This window comes from Coturnix japonica, chromosome 3, assembly GCF_001577835.2.
Source record: "Coturnix japonica isolate 7356 chromosome 3, Coturnix japonica 2.1, whole genome shotgun sequence".
NCBI classification, from domain to species: Eukaryota; Metazoa; Chordata; class Aves; order Galliformes; family Phasianidae; genus Coturnix; species Coturnix japonica.
Genome location: NC_029518.1, coordinates 26,620,478 through 26,641,840, shown reverse-complemented (window position 1 = coordinate 26,641,840; position 21,363 = coordinate 26,620,478). Strand labels below are relative to the sequence as shown.

Sequence of the window (21,363 nt, the reverse complement as noted above, 5' to 3'; positions counted from 1 at the left end):
ATTAGGGCATCTGTCCTAGATGGCTGTGGTGGTATCTGCTTTGTGGAAGTTCACGGTATCTTGAATGCTCTGTGTCTTTTCTAGTATGAGATTTGGGTCTAGAAGATGCAAAGTTTGCATTAACAGTCATGCAGATGCACGGTCCTTTTTTGAAGATTCAGGTTTATTGATGTCTTACAATAATGCTTAGAGACTGAACCTCGACTATCAACACAACAGTCTTTTTGGTGTTACAGAAATCACAGTATGGATATTACAAATTTTCAACAACAGGCATCTCCAATAAGCCATTAGTTCATTCTTTTTATTTTTTAACCAATTAGTATGCATGCAGTAAGTACAAAAAGACCTGGTCCACCACTAATGAGCTTTCTTTAATCATCTGAAGTGCTAAGTGCCTGCGTAAAGACTGTACAAAAGATTAGCAGAGAGAGTTTATACCATTAAAACAATTTGGAGGCATTTTGCTGTTGTTGTTTCGAGGGACTTCTAAGGTATTCTTCAGTGTTTGACTTTTGGAGGGCACTGTGTTAGAAATCCAACCTTCTTAAGAGTTCTCTCACCTAAAGAAAAGCGATGATAGAACAGCCTTCAAGAAGCACTATAAATCACCCAGCCCTGGCAATAATAGTGTCCATTAGAGATGCTCTCTTTTTTTTCTTTCTCCTGTTCAGTTTCCAGCTGTACTCTAATAGAGCAGCACATCAAGCAGGGCTGTAAATAAAAGTTATAACCTAATAGGTGAGCTCTGAAGTGGAACGGACAGGAGCTGAGGCATGGAGGCCTTATTATTGCTCATCAGCAATTATAAACAGGATAAAGTATCTGGGACTTGCACTGATGCAGCAAGAGCTAATAGAGGCTGGGAGATGACACTGTACTGTGATCAGATGATATATGTTGATGGGTTTTTACTGTTTCATCTTATTGCCTATTTCTGTGATGTGTTGTAATGTCTGTTCTGTGCTTCCATATGCATCTGGATAGACAGATCCGTTTCCCCTGCTGTTCGAAGAAGCTTGATGGCTTTTGTACATATACTTTACATCAGTTTCTAGTATTGGTTATCTAAGAGCCTTCTCAAATTGTTACAATTATTGTAGATTAAAATCCATCTAATGGTAAGGATCGTAGTAGTCGGATCAGTAAACAACTTTAAAGATTTGCTGCAATTATAGGATTTATTTTCAGTATCACCTTACTCAATTCTAAAAAATCGCCTTCATTCATTAATAATATGGGTATGGTTGTCTTTAACGCTGAACATCTCACATGAGTTTTTAGATTAAATTGGTTATAACCGGTGTGGCTGGAGAATCTGAAGAGGTGGATTTGGGGTCAATATCAAAAAGTTTGTTAAAAGTCAGCTATAGCTGTGATGATCCTTGCCTGTGAGTTACAAAAACTTCAGCTGTTCCTGGGAAGGTTTTTAAGAGCTTGTTAGCACACAGTAATTGGTAATATTCACAGAAAGGTCTGTCACGATCTTTTATCTGTCACAGTGTCTAGCACACTCCTGTACCAGACATCTAAATCATCTCTTTACAAAGCCGTGGAGAAAAAAATGCCTTGAAATTTAGCCGGTACTTCCTTTCATCTGGGGAGAAGTTTTGCAAGAATCTTCATAGTTCATACATTAATCACTTACGCCATGTGCTTCTGAATGGAATTTTCTGCTGGAGTATTGGAAAAAATACAACATTTAGAAATGAAAAGGTTTGCACCAGCATAACAGCATGTGGAAAACACTGCTTTCCAGCCTCATCTACTCAATACAATGGGATAAAATAAATAGATATGTTTTTAAATTCTCTTAAGATTTTAGGATAGGAATATTTATAACTGCTTATGTCAAGTTGCACTACACTAAGGCAAATCGGAAGCTCATTCTGTTCGTGGTTGGCATTCATTTAAAATTAACTTTCACACCTGCTGGTCCTTTGTGTTCCTGCTTTTCTATGTGCTGTGTATAAGATGTGTAGCTGCTTATGTTTACTATCTGACAGTGTCAGAGAGCTTTAAGTATAAGTGTTCCTCATTTTCTGTTTAGAAGTTAAGTGTCAGGGGGATCTTAAAATACACAGAATTTTAGGGTCTATTTGAAGGAAGCTGAGCATGAACAAGGGGGAAAAAGTGAGAATTTCCTTAGAATTCTGTGTTAAGTAATTGTTATGCAAAGAAGTTACTTTTTTTCCTATTTAATTTCCAAGTAGTTATTCATAAAATAAACCTCAGGAAATAACCAGTGAGACCAGTATCTTGGAACAAAGGAAGATTGAAAACAAACTATATGTAATATGCAAGACAGTGTATGTGCTGTTGCATCTTATCTTCTGTGGTCTGTTCTGCTTCCTTAGTGGATATGTGGTCTCCAGTTCAAGTTAGTTAAGATGCTTCCTAAACATCCTCTTTCAAAACAGTACGAGTTTTCTACTAACACAACCTGAGTTCTGGTATCTTGCAGACAGCAACAAGGTCTGCAGAAATTGTATTCTGTGCCTGAAATTGCTAGAATAAACTATCACAATCTAAATAGAAACTGATCTGTAAGTTTTATTTAAAATACCTGAATTGAAAGTGAATTTGGCAATACATTCACTGTATATTTTAGAACCCACATTTAATGCATTGTTTTTTTGTGTTTGTTTTTTCTTAATCAAAACACAGGAGCTCTTAGGCATTTCTCTTAACATTAATCAGATCTAGTCCTTGGAATGATAGTCTCTCATTGCAAAGTTTCTGTTGCTAATGGCATCACTCGGGTTCTACATTTAATGACAAATAAGTTTTTTGAAAGATAAATATTAGAAATCTGTATTTTTTCCACAGCTGGCAGGCAGGAGCTCTTTACAATTCCTCTTCTGAATCTGTTTTTTAGCCTTGGAAAACCCTCGTTATGCCGGTGGGGGGAAGGGTGTGCTTGTGAATGAAAAATAACAGAGCAAGGAGTTTTTATACAGAACTACTTTCTGGGCTATTCGTTTGAAGAATTGCCTTCCTGAATCCTGTGCACCATTTGATTGATGAGGACGTAGTTGGAGTATACTACTCGGATTTTGAAGCAGAGCAGCTCTGCTTACTTACGGAGTCTTGAATTGAGTAGACAATCTGCAGTTTTTGTAGTGTTATCTATTAATGTTAATCCCACTTTAGAGAGTTCCACAAAGAGTAAGAGGGCTCTCAATTAAGCCAGCAAAAATATTAGTTATGGTGTGGGTGAAAGCTTTTGAATTTCCCATTTTTACCTGATCCAACATCTGTTCGTATGTGTTTGCAAGGATGTATTCATATACGCAAATATGCATATTTGAATACTAGTGCATAGTCTTCAGGTGCTGTGGAATGGCTGAGATGTTGGCAATTGGCCTTCAAGCTTCCTTCATCACACACGTTCATGTATGGTGGCTTTTTCCTTCCTTTTTGTGGTTCTGTTTTTTTACTTATCTCTCAATATCTGTGCATTACACCTGCGCTTAATAATCCTGTTCTTATGATAACAAACAAGGAACTGGACACTATGAGTGCCCAAGTACATTTAAATATGTATTTGTTTGAATTGGCGTATAAGTAAAAATGGTTAAGAAATAAATTACTATTTCCATTAGATGAAGACATACTGACATCAGTGATATATAAGGAAGGGAGTAATGCAAGAATTTAACCATGAAACAGACGTAGTACCGAAGCATACAGATGAGATGAAAACTAGTTCACTATTTGCTTAATTTAGCAATTATGAAATTTCTTGACAGGAAAGGATAATATGCATTTTCTCACTCTAATTATAACTTACATAAAATGCATGCAGTATCCTGTGTAGCTCCCTGTTAGTCGTACTATTTTCAACTTGCATTTCATTCATTTATGTTGCTGGCACCAGATGAGTCTCTTCCGTTTCATTAGAGATGGCAGTTAACGGCCTCATTAAGTTACACTGCAGTACAGCGCGCTTCCTTTTGACTGATGATAGTACCAACAATACAGGAGGAAATGTAAGAGAGGTAAGAAGGAATTAGTGCTTATATTGCAGAGTCCACAATATGGCCTGGGTTGGAAGGGACCTCGAGCATGATGAATCTCCAGCCCCACTACTGCAGGCAGGGCCACCAACCTCCACATTTAATACTGGACCAGGCTGCCCAGGGCCCCATCCAACCTGACCTTGAACACCTCCAGGGATGGGGCATCCACAGCCCCTCTGGGCAGCCTGTGCCAGCACCTCACTGCTCTTTCTGTAGAGAACTTCCTGCTGACATCCAACCTAAATCTTCCCTTCCTCAGTTTAAAAGCATTCTCCCTTGCCCTGCTGTTATCTACGCTTTCAAAGAGCTGACTCCCCTCCTGTTTATAGCTTCCCTTTAGGTACTGGAAGGTTGCAATGAGGTCACCCTGCAGCCTTCTCCAGGCTGAACAAGCCCATTTCTCTCAGCCAGTCTTTGTAGGGGAGGTACTTCAGCCCGCTGATCATCTTTGTGGCCTTCCTGTGGACCCACTCCAACAGCTCTCTGGAGCTGGGATTCCAGACATATTTTGTGTATATAGACATATTCTCCCATCTAGAAACTGTATAATCACAGAATAGCAGAGGATGGGAGGGGCCTGTGGAGATGATCTTATCCAGTCAGATTTTGGGTACCCCTCAGGATGGAGCCTTCACAACCCTTCTGATCAACCTGTCTTAGTGCTGGACCTCACCTACATTTAAAAAAAAAAAAAAGAAAAAGAAGTGCTTTCTAATGTGTAAATTAAATAGCTGATAGAATTGTTTAGGTGCCCACATTCCTCTGTTCTCCTTGTAATGTATGCTAATAGTAATAGATTGGTGTAGGGGAGATGAGTTTTACTGGCATGCTTGTGATGTTTCACATTTGAAATATCTTAGAGTGACTCTTCCCATTGTGTGTATCCCAAACAACTAGGCTAAAATTTGTTCATTTCATCATTGTTTTTACTTATAAGAGCTGCAGGAAACAATTGCTGTTGAATGGTTTTGTGAATTGGTATGGAAATTGTTTCTGTAATGCAGCTTCTTGGGGTTACTTGTAGTCTCTGTGGTGGTTTCATTAGGAGCTTTCTGAATCAAAGAAGGGGCTGACAGGACTTGGCTTCCATAGGGGCTACTTCAATAGCCTCTCAACATTGAGCTTTACTGCATCCCCATCGCTTTAAAGCTATGTGGAGAGGGGAAATAAATGAATGAAACGGTGATGCTAAGGATACTGCAGTGATACTAGAAAAGAGACTGTGTGGCTAATTGTTATGGAAGGCTTTGTCTAAGAATTTGAGATGTCTGTCTGTAGTGTTTTAAGAATATCTGAAGTGGATTTCCAAAATAAATGTAAGCACTTCCAGAGAGGTGTGCACTCAGCTTTCTGACAGCATTAACACAGTCTTGATGGCGCTTGGGAATAAGATGCTTATCTCAATGCAAATACCAGAGTTTGAAAATAAAGGCTTTCACAGCATTAAACAGCAGCAGGGAAGAATTGTAGTGGTTCTAGGTGTCAAATCTGGCTTCTAAGATGTTTATCTTGAACTTCTCACTCTTCATTAGTAGTCAACAAGCATGTAACTGTGGTATAACTGTGTTAATTTTAGGTTCAGATGAAGTAGAGGAGATGATTTTATATAATGATTCTGGTAAATGCAATAGGAAAGATTTGTAAGGAGGCAGTTTCCTCTAGATGTTTATAATGCATAGTCAAAATGGCAGGGAATTAAGTAATCCCTCATCTAAAAATGGAATAATGTGGAAAAAGGGGGGAAATAACCCTAGAAGCTGGCAACAGAGTATTACTCAAACTGGAGTTAATCCCTGTTACGTAGTTACTGTCTCTATCTGTGTGAGGCTCTTCATGGACAGAGGTTTTAACAGCTCAAGCTGCTTCTAAAATGGTTTCAGAGTAGATGGCAGTGAAGTTTGAGGGTTCATTAATTATTGCTGTCACTGGTGTTTGGACAGGCAGTTGAGATCGTAAATGTCAGTCTGTCAGTGGGATGAGTTCTTTATGAAAAAGAAAAAAACTGATTGAGTGCCTCAAAAGCTGTCATCAAACCAGAGATTAAACAGATTCATCTCATTCTTGAAGCAAGCAGCAACAGAGGAGGGCTGCTGCTTCCCGTACAAGCATCCCTTCTTCCTCCTGTTATTTTTCCTCAGCACACATCTCTGCTGGGTTTACAGCTCCCCACCTGCTTCCCAAAATGCCATGAAAGAGTCACCGTGATTGTTAGTGAAGCCATGTAGGTGCCAGTCTGTACGTTCAGCCATGACAAGAGATTGAGAGAAGCCGAGACTGGGCTCTGACAGTCTTAACACAATTTATTTGGAAAATATCGAGGGGATAAGGAGTAATGAAGACAAGTACAGTGACAGTGAGGAGCAAATGTGAGTTTGTGTCTGAGGCACAACAATTTCTACGAACGGCCCTCATCGTTTCAGTCAGGCCTCCTGCTTAAATCCTGCTCTCACTTTAAATGGGAGCTTGATAAGATGCCACAATTAGGAGAACGCCTTTAGAGATAAGTTAGAAGAACCCTCATTAACAGTAGTAGAGTTGCTCTGAAAAATCTTTGTGAAGTTTCTCATCTCAATCTAGAAAGAAGTAATTCTTGTTGCACAATTCTAAAGCAAGCTGTAACAGCAAGAATCTTTGCTAGCCGTTTTTGGTGGTTAAGTAGCTAATACTGAGAGTTTACCCCTCAGATTTCTCATCTGTGCTTTCTCCTCACTCCTTGCACATACCTTTAAGAAGATGTAAGCACATGTACGATCAGTCCTTATTGTTACAGCTGTTAGCTTGAGCTGGTGTGCTCAGGGCATTTTGCAGTCAGTAATGGGATAGCTGGAGCTGTCTCTCCCAGTTAGGCTAAGTTAACTCAGTGTTAACGCTGTTTAAGTTACGGCAAAAAGGTACGAGCTTAAAAAATTAGATATGTAACTTTCATTTCTATCCTATTAGTCAACTTACGTTCATATTCGGTTTGCCGTTACCAATTAGTAGGAAATGAATAATTGAATGTGTAATTAAATTAGTACCAGCCTGACTTGGATTAGCTGTTTTTCTCACTAAGGCACGTGACTTCATGAACCGAATAGACACCGGATGGCTCATACACACTGAATTCCTTATTTGGACTTAACAAAAAGCAGATCGCTGTATTCCATGTAGGCCACAAAACTGCTTTTGAGAAGTAGCAGAATGGCTCCTGTTTCCAAAAGCTGAGGTGTGTGGGAGGCGGCTATTTCAGAATAGCAGCGAATCTGTTTCTCTGAGTAATGAATAATTACAAACTGTGGTGCCCATCTGTGGCAAGGAGGTGGGCTGTAAGATTTGTACTGAACTCTGCATCAGTGCAGTGAGAGCGTACAAGGTGTGTGTTGCTGGGTGCACCCTACTACAGTGAATCTCACTCCTCTGGGCACTCTGACAATCAGTGTGTGTGATGGGGCGGGTGCCTGGGAGTGAGGGCTGGGATCTGCTGTCTGGTCTGAGGACATCGCTCTGAGATCATCTTCTGCAGAGATTTAATTTGAGACAGGACAACTTGTTCCATAAATGTGTCAATTCATTAGACTCTGCTTTTCATTGTCAGTGTTCCTGCACACACAGGCACGCAGGGATGGAATAATTGCGTACTGAACGTTAGTTCAGTCCTCATAGATATATCTTGTAAGGTGTAAGTTGTAATCTACAACACTGATGAGAAAAGCTGTATTGAGACACACATCAAATAGAATTATTGCAGCTTAATAAAAACTTATCATCTGTGTACTGTGCAGGAAGCCGTTCACTTTTCTGTGAAATGTGAGATGTGGGGAGTTTGTCTGTATTGAAAAACCAAGCACATTTTCAGCATATCTTAGCGATATGACAGAAAGAAAGAAGAACTAAGTGAGGCAGGTTGCGTATTTATGAAGGCTGTGATATTAGAATCCAGCTGCTGTATAAACACCGAGACAAGATCTGAAACATGGGGTGAGAAAAGTGGGTTAGTTTCTACTGCAGGGAAAGAAACCAGGGAAAGTTACTGGAGCGTGCCTTGGAGAGGGCAGCAAGTGATACTGGTCCAACTGGGTTATGTGTTTGGCAGGGAAGGGCTTGATATGGTAAAGCAGCAGATCAGATGAAAAGTACTATGTTGCTTGAAGTGAACTCTTTCTTAAACTTTCACTTTGTAAGGAAACCTGTTTTTAAATGGCCTTTCTTAGTTTAAAAGAGGATGGTGATAGCAGCTTCCCTTGATCTCTTCTGTAGCACCTGTGTGGCAACTCCAGCCCACAACAGAATATCCACCATGTCGTTGTTTTGCTTGTTCTTAATTAAAGCAGCACCTACTGATGTGTATCTTCTGAGTGAAACATGTTTTCCAGAAACAAGCAGAAAATTATATAGATAAAGGTGTTAATGCAACTGGTGTTCAGACTGATTCTTTTTAAATAGCCGAGCACTTGGGATTTATAACGTGCTTGTACAGGTTGGGCGTAGTTTGTGTTGTTGGTGTCTACTGATTTGCATTTAAATTGTTCTACATGTGGAAAGGGGGAAGCACGGTATGGTGCTTTCATGTAATGTCTTCAGTCATAAGAGGCAGTTTACACGCTGTGCCTTAAAAGTCTTCTTTCTGCCCAGGGAGGAAATAGGTCGAATCTACTTTCCATTGTTTCTCATGAGAAACCTAGTTCAGTTTGTTTGTGCAAGGAGAGCAAAGACATGCAGGAGAAACTAAATGAGATTACAAATGAAGCCTGTGATTGTTCGGGATGGTGTGTACTCTACGTGCATCTGTACACAGCCTGGCTATGGCTGGGAGGAAGTCAATCAGTTTGCTTTCTACTGAGTATTGTCAGTAGGGGGAGGTTTTTACAGAGAACAAAGATAATTTGTCTCTTACTTGATTGTTAATGTTAAGAAAATGTATATATACAATAGAATGGGAAGTATCGAGCTGCCTGGTGGTGACCCCAGCTGAAAGCAATATACCTTCAATCTGCCCAAAGGGCTGCCTCAGCAAGGAGGTTCTAATGTTTTTCCTAAAATATTTGTTGTGAATACAACAGATTCACAGTCGGAGAGTGAGGCTTCTCCTGTGAAACGGCCACGGCTACTGGATGACAGTAATGACAGGCCTGAAGAAACCAGTCGATCCAAACAGAAGAGTAGACGCCGATGCTTCCAGTGCCAAACAAAACTGGAGCTAGTACAGCAGGAACTGGGATCATGTCGCTGTGGTGAGTACTGTCTGTCAGTAACGTCCGGCTTTCTACCACAGCGGTGCTCGGATCCATGTCACAGGTGGCAGTATGGAGAACACTTGCACTCTGTAGCTTTCAAACATACTTCAAACAGAAGCTATGTCTTCCACTGGTGGCAAAAAGTTATAACTAGCTCCTGTCTGTCTAATTTTCCCTTTAAAACTATGCCCCCAACACACTGTCTTGTCTGAAGAGATCCTTAGATATTAATGAATTTAGCTTCAGAAGTCCCTGTAAGGTGGGAGTGCGTCACGCTCACTTGACAGAAGAAACACAAAGCACATCAGAGAATATGCAGAGATGACAAGCTTTTTTTAAAGAGTTTATAAGCATAGGTCAGCACTACATTCTGTATTTCGTGATGATGTTGTTACTGAAAAGATGAAACAAAACCAAGAAAAAACGCCATCTAATTGAAAATGGTCTTTCTTCTCACAGTCAGCTAAAGGGATGGGGAGGGAGGGGGGTATTGCTGTTGATTATGCACTGAATAGTGTCCAGCCTGATTTTTCCATAGTTGATGGTGTTGTTCAGCTAACTGAGCTGAGGTTGATGGTGCAGGCAGCTAATGTGGGGCTTCATGTTACCTGCAAAGTCATAATAGCAAATGTGACTGGGTTCCAGAGGAGGTGCTCTCTCCTTCATGCAACAATTGTTGGTAACCGATTATTGTAACCTATGATAACGCACATGGTAATTTTACCTGCTGCTTTTTTTCCCTCTCTTCTCCCTGTAGTCACGTATTGAAGGCTTGTGCTCTCACTCTCTGGCTGTGTTTGTATTTATAGATGTGGAGAGTTTGTAGTTGCTTTATCATGTCTCCACAAGGGGACTCTTGCCAAAGCATTTGCATAGGCAGTTACAATTCATATTCCATCTGCAATATGTATAATATTTATTGTAATAAAAGGCAATTCCATCTGAGCTGCAGTGAGAAAAGAAAGGGATGGTTAAGCTGGTTACAGAGACTGAAATAACAAATTGTGTTTTGAATAAGTAATAACAAATGAGATAATAGAAAACTGAAAAAATACCATGTCATCCTTTGTTCTTCACTATCTGCTGTGTACTCTTTTGGACTCGAGACAGGCTTCATTTCAAATACTGGAGCACTGCTATAGAACTAACACGTTATCTCTGAAGCCACCAAACATGAAATCAGTGGCTATAATGAAATTTTTATTACGGAAATAATGTGTTGGGATACTTTGAAGTATCCAGTAAAATCTATGTCTCCAGCTGAAGAAATTGAGCAGTGTCAGTGACAGCTTGGTGTGCTTCTTTCTGCTCAGACTTAGGGAGTTTCTGCCCTTTGTCCACTCCTGTCACATATCCAAATGAATGAGGGTGCTTGCAGGTACCTTATGACAGATGGAAAAATCTCCCCTGACGTTGTAGGCAACAGAGTTTTACAAGTTTGGGAAGAACTGGTAAGAAGATGAGACTTATATTATTTTACACATCACATCATTAATTTTTCTTTCATTCCAAAACTGGAGCTATATAAGAGCACTGAAGTTGCAAGCAACTTCTAAAAGTGCATCCATTGCTTAATAATGTTTTTAATCTTTGTAAGATAAGACCTGCCTTGTTCTGTCCAATAGGGCACAAGCTTTTTGAAATGTGGCAGAGAGAATATAGACCTAAAGCTTTACAGCTGGTTCTGAGATCTTTGGGAAGCTGCAGTGTTGATTCTACCATCTCTTGTAAGATCTGTCCGGAGAGGGCTGGTACTGTTCAGCTTGTTCCCTTGACACTACATGGAATTTCAGACAGATCTGACAGTCCTGCGGGGCTTTGCCTGAAAGAAAAACAATTTACTACTGAAAAGGACGTTCCAATAAGGGTACTTTACATTCAAACTCAACGTTTTTCAACTGTAGAAAAATTTGTTTATTTTCATGCACGCAGACTTGGAAGAACTCTTTTCATTCTGCTCCCACTTTGTACAAGTTATTAACTGCTGACAAGAAATTCACATCTCATAAATAATGCTTAAGAGCTATTGCTATATAAATTGAATGTGTTATGAATTGTGATAGGCCTTTTTGTAGTGTTCTGTGCCTAGAGCAGGAAGAACAGAGGATGTCATTTTCATTAATTTCTAATGAGGTGCCAATTAAAGGCAAGGAAGGAACTCAGAAGGGAAGAGCCACAGAGCTCCCCTGAATCCTGTGCCCTGGAGCTGTCAAACGAGCTGCTGCCAAACCTTCCTCTGAAAGTTCCAGTAAATTACCAGCTCATCTAGAGCACACACAGACAAATTCAGCTTCCCTTTGATCTTCAAAAGAGCAATTTGTAAGACGAGTTCTGAGCCTTTTCACATAGTGAAGTGGGAGAAGTGATAGGAATTGTTAATTGCTGATGCACTTTGCAAGCTTCAGTGAGAAAGAGATTTTAAAATGAATTCTCATTTTGTGCCTCTCTGACTGGGTAACCTTTAAATCAACACTACCAGAACAAAAACAGTTCCATATGAATCGTTTCTGGATGACAGTTACACTAGGAGCACTTTCCAGACAGCCATATTCTCTAGTTTTGGTTGGATTCTTGATAGTTCAGTGTCTTATCATTTATAAAGATTGTATTGAGATTGTATGTATTTAATGTTAGCTTTAGTGGGCAATTTTTTTCATTAAGGAACTAAAAGGACTGTATTCTTACACTTGTATTCTATTATAGCATTTCTATTGGGAGTGTAAAGCAGTTTGAAATCAACCATCTAATCCTTGATTGCAAAATTGAGTCATCAGTTCAGCAGTGTGATAAGGAAGCGTTCATCACGGCCTTGCTTTGGAACTAGCCAAATTGCTGGTAATGGTAGCTATCCAACGCCTTTCTGGAAATGCAGTTTGGGAAAAGCAAGCTTTTTTTGTTTGCAGATTGCACTCTGCATTTTTGGGCATTATCTTAATTACCAGACCTGTATTGCTTCTAAACAAAGCTGTGTCCATCTTTAAAATATTCTGAGCCATAGAAATTATTTGAGCAGAAAATACAGCTCGATTTTATGTTAGAGGCTTAGCGTTCTACAACAAAAGCTAGTTCTAGTATCCCTTGCTATTTCAAGCTAAAACACAGGAGTCATCTTTAATAGTGTTGGAATTGCATGAGACATACCGAGGGTGTTCTAGGAGCTCATTAAAGGTGTTTCACATCTGTCGTGTTTGATCCAGTCCTGGTCAGCAATTAAGCAATTAAATTAATAGGGTGTCCCAGTGGGTCAGTATAGAATGATTTACTGTTTACAGGCCATGTCCTAACAGACTGTAAGTCAGACACCGCCTATGCAGGATTGTTTTTAGTTTTGTCTTCTTGCAGTCAATGGACTGGCCCTGGGAAGTACATGTATCTGCCTTGTGGTAGTTTTAGAGAGATGCTGCTGCTATGACTGTGTGCATCTCTGATAGGAATATCTATTGTGTGTGTGTGTTTCTGGGAGCCTGTTTGAATCTTTGCGGTATGAGATGTGTCAGGATTGTCAGAGATGGCGCTGAACGTGACTTTAATGCAAACTGGATACAGTCCACATTAAAGTTTTATTAGAAGTTGGTGAAATGCCTCATCAGAATGTGATCAAAGTGGATAAGATTGCCTTTCTAAAATGGTTTCTACTTCTAACATGTTTAATAGCAAGGTGCTCGCTGCAGCTACAGCTTAGCAACACAGAAAATCAAAAGATGCTCGAATAGTTTATAGCTCAATTTGTACCAGAATAATTTGTGGCTTGTTTCATACAAGGTTACTGCAAACAAACACTGAAAATTGGGCATTTTGCTTAGATGAGAGGAGGGGACAGAAAGGAAGAAGAAAGGAGGCCACAGTGCTACAAGGGGTACATGTTTCATTATACAGTCAGCTAAAATGATAAATTCATTCATACAGGAAAATAAAGACATAAAAGAGAAGCTGAAATCCATGTCGAGTTTTCAAATGTATGTCTGATACTGATGCACCACATTCCTTTGTATGTGAGCAGCCATCATGAGGGAGGTTACTCAACAAGAGCAGAATGGCAAACTTGGGTAAATTACAAACTTTGATTTGCAGCAAATGGCTGAAAGGAAACCTGACCATGAGGTCAGCGAGGGAAGAAACCAGTGGGGAGCACAGTTAGTTTGCATAAGAGCAGCATTAAAAACAAACCGTCCTTGTGTCTGTTACAGAACATCCTCCATCCTGAACGTCTCCTGATTCAGTCTGATGGGGTTCTAAGGATAATTTGCCAGTTGCCAGCATTCAAAAACATATAGTTTATTAATGATGCAAAGGACTTAATTTGCATTTACTCATTAATGTTTTAAAAAGAGATCCAACCACCATAAGAAGGCATTAGAAATGTTGTAAAAATCTGTAATCCTGGCAGGGACAGGAAACAGAGCTCTCAGTGGTGGGTTTTGTGTTACCATTTCTTCTCTTTCTAAAGTATTTGGTAATTTGGTATTTGGCTTGTTTCATGTATATAAATTCATTCCTATAGGCATACGCACATATGTACACGTGAGCACAGATAGTAGGTATACAAAAGAACATTCTGGTTTGTAAATAGGCTTATTTTTCCACATCCTTGTTCTTAATTGAGCTCGGTGTAGCTGTCCAATGGCCTGGTAGAATTCTTTTCTTGAGATGGTTTAAGTGTCTGTTGCTTCACTTCTGTTCAGCTTTTCTGCTAAGCAGAGGGGTAGGAGGATAATGGGGACAGACTGGTGCTGAGCATTTCTGTTGGCCATCAGAAGCAAAATGTGTTCATGGAGAAGAGACTCAAGTGTTGCTATAGGTATTATAGTGGCAAGACTCACTGATGCAATAATAAAGCAAATGGAAGACAAGCAGCTGCAGATTCTTAACTTGTGTAACAGAGCTGCTTGTTCATAAACACAGGAGATGAGGCACTTGCTTGGATTGTGCCAGAATAAATTTGGAATGATTTGATTTACTCACTTAATTTAGAAATTATCTTCAAAAGAACAGGAAGAAGAACAGAAACGTGTGTAGATAAGCAAAAAGAAAAGGCTGACAACTGCTTGAAAACAGCCCAATGTGTACTGAAAATAAAGCTTCTCTTATAACTTGGTAAAATAGGAAGTTTAGTTCCATTTCTATGGAACCTGTTTGTATGCAGCAGAATTTGTAATGGTACCGGTCAGTTCACTGACTGAAGGGTAGGGTTTATCTGGTACAAAGCAGAATGGCTCCAAACACAATAATGGATTGGTATAACAGATGTACTTCCACTGATGAAAATTAAATACACACGGTGCTTCTGGAGACTGAGCTCAACCAATTCAATAATAAATAATAAAGGAAAAAGAAATCTTATTAGGAACTGGTGACATCATGTAATGCTGGCAAGACTTGCTGCCATGCCTGAAGATGTACCATAATTGGCAGCCTTATGGGAACGCTGCACCTTGGGTATTTATGTCCAAAAGAGTACTTTAGCTTCCCCCATTCCAGCAATGCTCAGCACCTTAGCTTAAATTGCAACAAATATCAAACAAACAAACAAAAATGTCACCATCAACAAAAGGATTCAAGCTCAGCAAAAGGGCTTTCTGTTTTGTTTTACTATGATATTATCCCAAGACTGTAATTGAAATGATAAGGAAGAGGAGCTGTTAACTATTATGGATCTGAGTAATATATGTTCTGAAAATAGTACAGATGGAACGTTGCAGTGAACTGACTGCCTGGGTTCCAAGGACAGGACTCAGAAGTAAGGCTCTAGTGTGTGTTTCAGAAAAGCTGTCTGTAGATCTACAGTTGTAAACAGGGCTCATGGTCTGCTTTGTAGCTAAGGGCTCATAAGGTATGTATGTAGTGTAGTGTATTCCTCCAATATACCCAACCAGCAGGGGCTGGGTTACAGTGCGTACCAATTTCTTTCACCGTGCTACCTAAAGATCTGGAACAGGTAACTCTTCTCACTGCTGACAGGACAAGGACAAGGGGAAATGGCTTCAAGTTGCACCAGGGTAAGTAAGTTTAGGTTGGATATCAGGAAACACTTCTTTACAGAAACGGTTGTTGAGCACTGGAACAGGCTCCCCAGGGAGGTGGTTGAGTCACCATCCCTGGGTGTGTTTAAGAGCCATTTGGATGTGGTGCTCAGAGATGTGATTGAGTGAAGGGTTGTTAGTAAGGGTAGTATGGTTAGGTTGTGGTTGGAATCAGTGGTCTTTAAGGACTTTTCTGACCTGAGCAATTCTATGATTCTATGATTCTTATGATTTAGTAGTGTTTAATGAGCTTGTTGGTTACCTTCCTACAGTCCTAGTCAGTAAATGTGATTGAGATGGGTCAGTTGAGCTTTTAAGCCCACCTTTTTAATAAATGCGGTTTTATTTTAATGCTTTTCATACAGCAAGTTTTTCAGCATATCACTTGCAGGGAGCTCTGGCAGAGGTGTTACTGTGCTAGGGACAGGTAAGCATTTTTTGCTGTGCTGTGTTAGGTCTCTTCTTCTATCAGTACCCATACAAAGAAGAAAGAAGCACTCACAGCAGGTAACAAGGAAACCCCACGGATTCCTTCTGTTGAAAGTCTAATTTTTTCCTAGTAGGAAGTAGGGAAGAAAACACCTCACTTATCTCCTTTCACCTTTATAAGGTATAAGAAAGTGTTAAAGCCAAATATTGGGACTATTTACTTCTCTGCTAGAGTTCTTAACTGCAGAGATTGCTGTGAGATAAAGATCAGCGTATGGCAGTTTTCACAAAAGTAAAAAATAACACTAGTCTGTGTCAGAGCTCTCAATATCAAATATTTGTGGCCTCGAGGTAGAGTTTTTTAGAGGTGGAAAACTGTTTATGAACAGTATCATCGCAACGGTGTAGAATTTTCTCTAGGGAGTTTTTTAAAGAAGTAATACACTTATGTAATTCTGTCTATATATGTATTGAAGTGAAGTGGAAATGTTCACCTGCAGAGCTGCTTGCAGCCATTAAATGTTTCAGACTTTCTGAAGAGTTGCCCAAATAGGTGAATAAATGTGGCATGGGGCAGCCTGCCATACTCCGAACAAGCAGGAGCAGGAATTGTTGTGCAAGTGTTCTCAAATAAAAGTGAAGAAAAAAACAGAGGTGGGGAAGGGGGAAGATGTGCATCCACCCAAGTCTTGTGTATTCGTCTGTGGTATAAATACAGCTTCTGAATGGAGCTGTGGTTTTCTTTGAGAAGAATTACTCTCGATACAGGCTGTAAGAGGATACAGGAGTCAAAGACTTCAGTGGAGCAGGAGGGGTAGTCTAAGAGGCTCCGGAAGTAACTTGTAAGTGGGGGGGATAAAAGCCTAAAATAAATTTAATCTAGTTTTTAAAACAAGAGAGCTGCATCTCTCCAGTGATTTGGACAAGTCCAGCAGTCAGGCTGGATCAGTAAGGTGCAACCTCTAGAAAGCCGTTTCAACCCGAGGCATAAATAATATCATTCAGGAAGTACGCTAAAACTCAAACCTGGAATCATATTCAGCGTGTGATGATGTGAAGTCAAAATATGTCAAGGATCCAGGAGAAGATTTAGAATTAATACAACACATACAGTATGTTAGTACAGAACCATTCATTATTTATTCCAGTTCTTCATTAGTAGCTCTGCCTTTTTTTGCATTTTCATTGAGCTAACCAAAATGATGCACATACATTATTAAATCACTCAGTATTGCTTGCTATTATAATTAAATTACTGGATACACTTTGGCTCTTAATTAAATCCTGAGTTTCTGGGATGAACGCATTAGCTCTGATGGGCTTGGCATACAGACATCTACAAGTATCACTACTGATCCAGCTCATATGAAAATGTCAAACCCTATACACAAGGCCTCATTCCCATCTTAGGGTAGCTCTACTAGTTTGTCCTTTTTCAATAATTACTCCTTTTTACTTTTTGTTGTTTTTATTCTCTCAAGGTCTCACATTATTCTGGATGGGAAACAGATATTCGCGTATATGCTAGTACAGCCTATGGAATTAATGTCTTAGAATACTCCCGTTTGCAGTAGTGTCACCTATTTAGATGGCTTATGGTTTTATGAGGTGTCTATTCCTGGGCAGTGAGATTCCTTCTTGGCACAATTCTGCCTTCTTACTGCATATCTCCCCTCCTCCTTCTGTTCTTTGGAATCGTTCTCCCACATCCTACAGGATGTAGTGAAACTAGGAGTGATAGGGGAGGGTCAGTGTGCACTTTGTCCTTGGGCACGTGGGCATGGAACTGAGCACTCCTTTCATGAGCACAGTGGTGGTGTGACGTCCTCCAGAACACATCCTTGCAGGATCGCGCAATTACTCAAAAAAGGGAAATGCTCTTCGCCTACATGAGATTTAACCTCTTAATTTTGTACAGAACTCCCCTCTCCCTTTATGTGATTGTACAGTGCCGTTAACTGCTTGGCGCTGCTGTTGGGAGCAGAATGTTTTATTTGAAAATGGTCTTGTTAAATTAAACCAATTTTTTAGCCTCAACAATTGGCGAAGTCTCTTAGAGAAAAATATTTCCTCCAGTTACACTGAGAAATAATGTGACTTAAATTACAAGGCTGATTTTTATCAAGTTGCATCTATCATTGTAGCGAACTGGGATCCAATTCTTAACACATTTCACAACAGTGGCAACCTGCCATTTGTGCTGGTACGTCAGTTTGTGGGATCGCAGCTTCTGCTTGTGCCTGGCTGCACTGGACTGCAACTTGCACAGTGGGAAGGGTTGGAGGGAGACCCTTAAGATGAAATGTGTAGGCGGGCTCTCTTTGTTTTTTTAGTATAAAGCAGTCCAGAAGCAAATATTACATGTTGTATCCATGACAATTAGCATGAGTCTGAGTCGCCCAGTTAGTCTGTCTCTAATAGATGATGACTTTCACAGATAAATCCTTAGTGGGGGGAAGAAGTTATGATGTAAATGTAGTTACTCTAATTTGCTTGTGTTCCTTAGAGCAGGTCTATAATAAAAGATTAACCACCACTATTTTATTTTGGCACAGACTGGAACAGAGGTACAATGCTGTGTGAGACCTGCAGTGTTTATTATGACCTGAGTCTTAGAAACATAGAATAGTTTGGGTTGGAAGGAGCCTTTTAAGATCATGTACTTCCAACCCCTGCTACAGGCAGGGACATCTCCCCTTGCAAAGCAGGGGAAAAAGGAACACGAGAAGACTGTAGCTTACTTAATCCCAAAAGCTTGTTGTTCAGCTTGTTGGGGTTGGGTCTGCTTGCTTTTTTATAGGAGATGTCAAGAAAGCAGAATGTTCCTTGAATTGTGTAATGCAGGCTGACGTTGCCGATGCAGAGCATTCCCCCATAGGAAAAAAAAATGTTTTGAGTACGTGCAAGAATGGAGCTGTATAGAGGGAGGGTAATGGGATCTCAACAGGCCTAGGATGTTTTTGTGATACAGAATAGCAGTGCATACAAATAATGCTGGAAGTTTTGCCTGGCTAGAATGTAGCTCAGCTTTACTCGCTTCTCTTGCATGAATGCTCTTTCAAGCAGCCACCAAAATACTGGAGGGATAAACTGGACCACGCTGAGATCCAGGGAGCTGGTGTCTTCTCATGTATTCATTGCACGGGTCTTCGGGGTCTTGATCTTCTATCTTTGTAGCCAGTGGCTGTACTTGCACTTTTTTTTCCTTAGCAATTTCAAGTGTTGAAAAACAAGTATTTCCCTCCTGCATTTTTAAAACCAGCTTTTTTGCTTGTACGGTTTGCAACAAACTAAGCTACCTTTCCAGCTGGAGTGGATGAGGGCAGATGTATAAACGTTATTCAGGGGATAACTGCACTCAATAGGGGAATGATCTCCATTTATTCTGAGCAGTGCAGCATGTATCACTCGATGAGCTAATTTGCTCTGCTGGCTACAGTGTGGCTTCACCAGGTCATATAATGTATCTTGGAGATTTGTTTGCCTTTTGAAGATACCTTAAAATCTGTTCTTGCACTTGGTGTGGTACACAGACTTGTAGAAACCTGCATATATATGTATTTGTTTAGGAATGCAGGAATGTACCTCAACATACAGTTCAGTTTTCTTTGGTAGATGGATTGTCACGTTGTATGTTGCTCCAAAAATACAGATATCAGGCAGTTATTAAGAGGTTATTGTGGGAACATGCAACTACTTAAGTAACATACAGCGGGATCTTTCAAACGGAGACACAGTGAGATGTTTTTAAGCCACTCTGTAAATATGTGAGCTGTATAAATATTTAATAACATTGCTTGGCACTTCCACCCCTTTTCAAAGCATTCTTGCAAACAAGGAAAAAATAACAGTTTTCCTTTAGCGGTTTTCTGAATGTTTCATCAATGAGATCAAGACCAGAATTTTGGGGGAAGAGGGAAGGAATTTCCTTTCTGGTATGGCATTGTTTGAGTACCAGGACTCATTGTTTTACCTGTATCTTATGTAACAGTGTCGTGTTCTTCAGCAGCATTTAGAAGACACAGCACCTGACCAAATCCCCCCACCTGAGTGATCCCAGCAGCACTCTGTGCCGCTCTGCTGGTGGTTTGCAGTAATCTGCCTCATGGGCATTTATGTTCCAGGAAGTCTGACCGCATTCTGTGAACAAAGAGAAAATATTGAACAGAATGGGGCACTCCTCCCCCGGTTACAATTTGGTGCTCATGTCATGAATTATTATGCCATTTACTTGAATTATTTCTGATGCTTCATGTGTTTTGCTGATACTCTCACAGTTGACTACTTTGAGAATCTGAAGGCAAAGATAATAATTAAAATGTGGTTTTTGTTTAAATAGTTTTCTCAGCCATCAATCCTTACTTCAGTTCAGTCACTGCTCTCGAATACAGGAAAATGTGGTCATTTTTCATTGCACATACGGTGAACTAGGTCTGCTCTATTCTCTGGTCTTGAATAGAAGCTGATTATGTTGTCTTTCATCTCACATTACGTTTTTTCAGCAGTTTCCTCAGGAATGATGAAATCAACTTCACAGTTCCTTGTGTGCAGTTGTAGACTCCTTTGAACGTTGTTGTTTTAGCATTCCTGTGCAGAAGAGTCACCTGTGTGGGTACCAGTAAGGCAGAGCCGTAACACTCATGGCTTCAGCCACTGATGCTCTGGAGATGAAACAGAAGTGAAATGTTGACTGATTATGGAGTAGTTTCTGGGCTACTTAAAGGAACTCAGAGGTTTTGATGCAGTAAGTAATGTTTTTTCTGTGATGTTTGCATTAGAGGTATGAAGAGTAGGTGATTCATGGGTTACTTCTAATTTCAGAAAACAACTGCAGTGCTCTGAGACATATTATTGTGTTTAGTAGATCTACATCTTTTATGCTTGGGGTGGAAGTCTGAACTATTTTTGGTTGATGACCACAGTAAACTTACTTCAGTTGGAAGATGGATTCCTTTTTCCAATGCTCTTTTCTGCAGCAGAGGGTTTATTTATTTTGCCTTTTAGCTACAATGTGCTAAAAGGAGTGTTTCTGCAGTAAAATCCTTTAAAGGAAACAACTTGTATTTGATGTTTTCCAATAATCAACTTAACAGTAAATATACCAAAAGAGCACATTTATCCAACTCTGCTTTATAGCCATAACAAGCCAACTGCTCAGCAGACAAAGCTTCATCTCTAAATCTGGACTGGTTTTAAGGACCAGAACACAAGAACATTTAATGACAATACATCCCAGTACAAGTAAGTTAATTTAAGTGCTGTAGGAGCTGATGGTACCAAAACTACATCAAGCATTAGTGTGCATAGAGACTGCAGAATGCGACCCCTGATGTCCAGACCAGAGAATAGTGTTTATTGCATTATAACTTAATTGAAGAAATCTGCTCTGAACTTATGGCAGAAATGTTTGGAAGTGCTGTTACTCAACTAGCTGCCGTGTACCGCTATTCAGGTCCTTTAAATTCTAAATAAAACCTTAAACAAAGAAAGAAAACAAAAGTTCCAGTCTTTAAAGTGACTGTCTCATATGGAAACAGTTGCTCTAAAAAGAACTAAAGCGTGTTTGATAAAGATATGACAAAGTACAGAATAGGCTATGTTTTCTTAGGGCGAACGAAGGAGAAAGGAACACCGTGAAGTTATGCTGGTCTACAAAAGGCAAAAGGCTTTGTAGAAGGA

At 39.9% G+C, this 21,363-nt stretch overlaps 1 protein-coding gene across 1 annotated transcript in view; it reads left to right on the top strand.

The window, feature by feature from the left end:
- Positions 1-21,363, top strand: part of ZFAND3 (zinc finger AN1-type containing 3) — a gene marked incomplete at its 5' end in the record, with an annotated part of 124,073 nt that overhangs the window by 98,083 nt on the left and 4,627 nt on the right. The window contains 1 exon segment of the mRNA NM_001323243.1: positions 9,062-9,232. Coding sequence (NP_001310172.1) covers positions 9,062-9,232 — 171 coding nt within the window.